A 5386-nucleotide genomic window follows, 5' to 3' on the forward strand; every position below is an offset into this window, starting at 1 on the left:
GTCAATATTTATGCGTTCCATTTCTTTCTTAACAATTTCTAATTTTCCTTCATTCATGGCTCTCACATTCCATGTACCAATCACTAGGGTCTGCTTACAGCTGTTCCTCCTCCCTTGTGTTTCCATACTTGATGGTTCTACCTCAAGGAGTGGGTTTGGGATTTTGTAGTCCCCAGCCATAATTCAAGATCAGCCTGGCTGCTTCTAGTGGGCATAAGTGGCTGAGAATGGTTTACTGCTTCCTGGTTTTTGTTTTTTGAATCAATCATGCATATTTTATTTCGAAATGGAAGCTACATTTCAGATGAAATGTAATTTCAAGTAATTTTTTAAAGACATCTGAAAAATAGATATTTGCACAGGTTCATTTGACTCAAACTTTAGGAACCAAGTACGTTTTGGAATTTAGAACCATTTCAGAATTTACAAAAGTTGACTGGCATGTGTACTGTGTGTTATGTAATGCTTCTATTGGAGTCTGAGACAACTACTCATAAACACTTGAATAATTCTGCACCAAACTGTTTGACTTGTTATGTGCCATCAAGTTGGAACCAACTTAAAATTGACTCCCCAGTAGGTTTCAGAGCAGCTGGGTTTGAATCACTTGCCTTTGTGTTGGCAGTGGCCTTACCCACTAGACCCTCAGAGCTCTCTAAAGTTTGATTGTCCGCTCTCCTATGAAATAGATCAGTTTAGGTAAAGTTTGATTCCAGAATGGTTAAGTAAAGTCACTTAGTTTCAGAGCTTTTGGTAATTTTGAGTGAGGGATTATATACATTTTAAAGATGGAAGTGGAATAAAATCACTTGTCACCAGAGGTTAGGGATAGTATTTTTGTTGTAAAGCCTTGTCAGTTTTGTATAGATGTGTGTAACTATACCCATAAATCTGTTAAAATATTCTTAACAGAGTCATACTTTGTATATTTTTTATTTATATATCAGAATTCCTTTGCTGTATGTGAGGATCAGGATGTAAGGGGTTTTTTGGTGTTTTTTTTTATTATTAAATTTTATTAATTTTCATGAATATTTACAGAGATTTTGGGTTTTCATTCATTCATTGTTGCAAGGATGTAAGCTTTTAACAAGTCCTCCTCAATATTTCCCTCATTCCAAGTAGGTAGAGTACTGAAGTGAAGCTCCCTAAGGTAGAACCAAATTCTTAACTCAGGTGTTTGCCTGTTTGGGCCTCTGGCTGCCTAAAGGAATGTGGTTGCAGATATAGCATCTGCTCTTCGGGCAGCTGGGCTGGAGTTCTCTATAAAAGCAAGCATTATGTTCCTTCAGAGCTTGATTCCCTTAAGTAAGATTTCTTCCTATAGGCAAGGTGTGGTCAAACAGGACTGAGAACTTTACCCCGCCCTGTCAGTCAGCTAGGTCTTAAGGGCAGGCAGCCTCCTAGGGGAAAATACAAGCCTTTCTTGTTTCTAATCTTTCCCTCTTTTTTCTCCAGCAGGAGCACTGGTTTGAAAAGGCACTACGAGACAAGAAGGGCTTCATCATCAAACAGATGAAGGAGGATGGTGCCTGTCTGTTCCGGGCAGTTGGTGAGTCTGCCTCAGCCCTCAAGGACTTAGGGCTGCCCTTGAGCTATGGAGTAATCTCTGAGATGGGGTTGGGCATAGTTAATTTGTCTTCTCACCAGCTGTAATCAAGTCTTTTCAGCTCCATGTATGTCAGCGTTGAGCTGTGCTTTGTAATAACGTTCAGTTCCTGATTTTTTTTTTATTTGAAAGTAGATCTTCTGAAGTGGTGAAGCTTCATTTCACGTACTTGGGGCATGTTGTTAGGAATGGCTATTCCTTGGGAAAGGACATCATGCTTAGGTCAAAATAGAGGAAGACCCTCAACAAGGTGGATTGAAGTTATGGCAGCAATGAGTTTGACTATGTCAAAGATGATAAGGATGGCAGAGGATAGAGGGTTCAGATCTGTTGTTTATAGGATTGCTATGAAACATACTTGAAGGCACCTAATAACAGAATTTAGTAGGCATTCTGGTGGTGGAATCCATGGTCACATGTCTCAGGGTTCAAATCCACCAGTGTGTCTGCTGGAGAAAAAGGAGCAATCTTCTCTTGTGATTTATAGCCATGGAAACTGGCTAGAGGGTCAGCTATGTGGTGGTTTGGACTCAATGGCAATGAATTTGAGTTGAGTTTTAAAATACAGTTTCTGATCTTTAGCTTTCAGTCATAAGCAATGTAGTGAAGTGAAAGTAATGATAAAAGCAATGATAGTGATAAAGAAAAATATACATTGACAGGAATGCCAGAATTTCAGACTGGGTTTAGAAGAGGTTACGGTACCAGGGATATCATTACTGATGTCACATGGATCCTGGCTGGAAGCAGAGACTACCAGAAGAATATCTGTATACGTTTTATTGACTATGCAAAAGCATTTGACTCTGGATCATAACACAGTATAGCTAGTATTGAGAAGAATGGAAATCCTAGAACACTTTATTATGCTTATGTGAAACCTATACCTAGTCCAGGAAACTTTTGTCTGAATGGATCAAGAGAAAACTGCATGGTTTAAAGTCAGGAAAGGTGTGTGTCAGGGTTGTGTCCTTCCTCCATACCTTTTCAGTCTGTATGCTGAACAAATCATTCGAGAGGCTGGACTCTATGAAGAGGAATATGGTATCAGGATAAGAGGAAGACTCATCAGTAACCTGCATTAGGCAGATAACACAACCTTGCTTGTTGAAAGTGAGGAAGACTTGAAATGGTTGCCTCAGAATATCAAGGACTACAGCCTTCAATGTGGATTGCATTTTAACAGCAAGAAAATGAAAATCCTCACCACTGGATAATAAATAACATCATGATAGAAGGAGAAAAGAGTGAAATTGTCAATGATCTCATCTTACTTGTATCCACAGTCTTACTTGCATCTCTTGGTGGCAGCAGTTAGGTGATCAGGAGACGTATTGCATTGTCTGCTGTCACAGACCTCTCCAGATAACTGAGGAGCTATGATGTCCATTTGAAGACTTGATTGATGCCTTTGAGTTGAGTTGTGTTGGAGAAGGGTACTGAATATTCATCCTATGGACTGCCAGAAAGAACAAACCAGTATGTCTTGGGAAAAATGCAGCCAGAGTGCTTCATGGAGACAAGGAAGGCAAAGTTTGTCTCACATACTTTGTGGATGTTACTAGGAGAAGCTATTCATTGGAAAGGACATCATGCTGGGAAAGGTCAGTGAAGAAAAGAGAGACCCTCAACGAAATGAATTGACATAACAGAAACAATGGGCTCAAGTATGTCAGATGATATAGATGGCACAGGATAGGACAGGGTTCAGATCTGTTATTTATAGGGTTGCTATGAATCTTACTTGACTCAGCAACACCTAACAACAATATTTTTACTTTTGTCACAGATGGGAGAGTGTCAAATAGCTAGTAAGTGTTGGCGTTGGAATTCAGATTTTGATTAGATTAGTTGAGGCCCATGCTCTTAACCACAGCACTCTTTCTTCATTTTGATATATGGAACACTTAGATTTATACCTGAATTTTTCTCTGGGACACTCTGGGTCTTTATTTCTCCATCTTTGTAGTGATAGTGGGGAGGAGGAGGCCACCAAACTAGATTTACAAATTTCTTTGTAATAGATTTTTTTTTTAAAGTTCCTCAAAATTAGGGAGCTCTGGTGGCCTAATGGCAAGAGGTTGCGTTGCAATCCCAAAGGCCACCAGGTGCAATTAACTGCCTCTGCAAACCCACTGGAGGGTTAGCTATTGGTTGATTCTGACTCTGGTACAGAACGACAACAAAAACAAACTCCAAAGTAGAACAAATTTTGAACCCTCATTCAGCTTCCATAGTCATCAGCTTTTTACCCTGTCCATTCTTTTTCACTCCTCTTAAACAGTATTTTAAAGAAAAAATGTTGACTCATTAATTTAATTTGTAAATTAAATGTTTCTATGTTTCTCCAATAGATCAGGACCTTTTTTCTTTTTAATAGTAATTGGTAACAAAGTTCCATTATCACATCTGTTAAAAATCATTCCTTTATACTCTAATAATGTTGAGTCTAAGCTAAATATTTGAGTTCCATTCATTGACTTGAAATCTGATCTAACAAAGAGTTAATTGTGAGGTCTAATGCTAGTATTTGGAAGAAGCCACAAGTGTGACCTCTTACTCCTTTTGTGTCTCTGATACCTTCCTAGGAAAAGTGCCGCCTTCTAGGAGCTTAAAGCTAAAAGACTTGTCTCTTCGTTCTGGCCCCGACTTAGACCTTCAGTGTCACCTTCTGCCTCTACTTTGTCATTTTTGAAATGGTGTTGATTTTGAAGGGCTCCTAGAATCCCTTGTGATCTGCTTTTCTTTTAGCTCTGGCCCTGATTTAGTCCTTCAATGTCACCTTCTGCCTCTACTATGTTATTTTTGAAATGGTGTTGATTTTGAAGGGCTCCTAGAATCCCTTGTGATCTACTTTTCCTTTAGCCTTCGTGTTCTACTCCACTGTTGTTTGTACCAGTAATTTTTTTTTACCACTTGATGTTTAATTGTGAGATTTTAAAACTGTAAAATTATTTTGACACTCTTTCCCCTCATCTGTACTCAGCTTAGTCTTTTTTTTTTGACAGTTCCAATCCCCTCTCCATCTTTGTTTTCTTTTTTTAATTGAGATTTTAATGAAAATTTATGGAGAACTTGGATTTCCATTCATTCATTGTTACACATTTTCCACAACCCTCTCCCCCCAGTTTACTTTTCACTTTGGAAAAGAAATTCTTTCAGTGTTATATAATCCCTCCACCCCACCCCCAGACCACTTTACTATGCAGCTCTTATTCTGGACTCTTGTCATGCAAATAATATCTAAACATACATTCCTTCTAAGCAGTTCTCTCCCTCATCTGTTTCAATGCAGTGTACATTATTTAGCTTAGTCTTTTTAAATGACAGGAAAAAAGCCAACGAATCATAGATTCAATGGGTTTAATAAATTTACCCCCATAGTTCCTATTTGCTACAAATATTTGCTCCAAATTTTCCTTGAAAGACAGACTCCACAATGGCCGACAATAAACTGAAACTTCAGAACCTCAGTTCAGTTTCTTTTGAGCATTCTGTGTTACAATGTGCCAGTAATTCTTGGTGTAACTTTGAACAAGTAGCTTTTCCTCCCTAAGCTAGTTTCTTCATCTATAAAATGGTGCTTAAAGACCCTAATGTTACAGGGATTACTTAAGTATATCCCTTTAGTTTGAGAAGCATAGAAGATCTTCAGTAATACCCATTGCTATCAAGTCAATTCTGACTCTTAACAACTCTATAGGACAAAGTAGAACTACCTCATAGGGTTTCTAAGACTAATCTTTTATATAAATTTTTTCCTGCTTTTTTGTTTTT

The 5386-nt window shown here is 38.2% G+C and overlaps 1 protein-coding gene across 2 annotated transcripts in view; it reads left to right on the top strand.

Annotated features, from left to right (window-relative positions):
- Window positions 1-5386, top strand: part of OTUD5 (OTU domain containing 5) — a 68691-nt gene that overhangs the window by 13500 nt on the left and 49805 nt on the right. For both annotated transcript variants that reach the window (XM_006903321.1, XM_006903322.1), the window contains exon 2: window positions 1459-1552. In XM_006903321.1, coding sequence (XP_006903383.1) covers window positions 1459-1552 — 94 coding nt within the window. The remainder of the gene's footprint in view (window positions 1-1458; window positions 1553-5386) is intronic.

The sequence above is a fragment of the Elephantulus edwardii genome, unplaced genomic scaffold (assembly GCF_000299155.1).
Source record: "Elephantulus edwardii isolate Elephantulus edwardi_28Jun2011 unplaced genomic scaffold, EleEdw1.0 scaffold00567, whole genome shotgun sequence".
NCBI classification, from domain to species: Eukaryota; Metazoa; Chordata; class Mammalia; order Macroscelidea; family Macroscelididae; genus Elephantulus; species Elephantulus edwardii.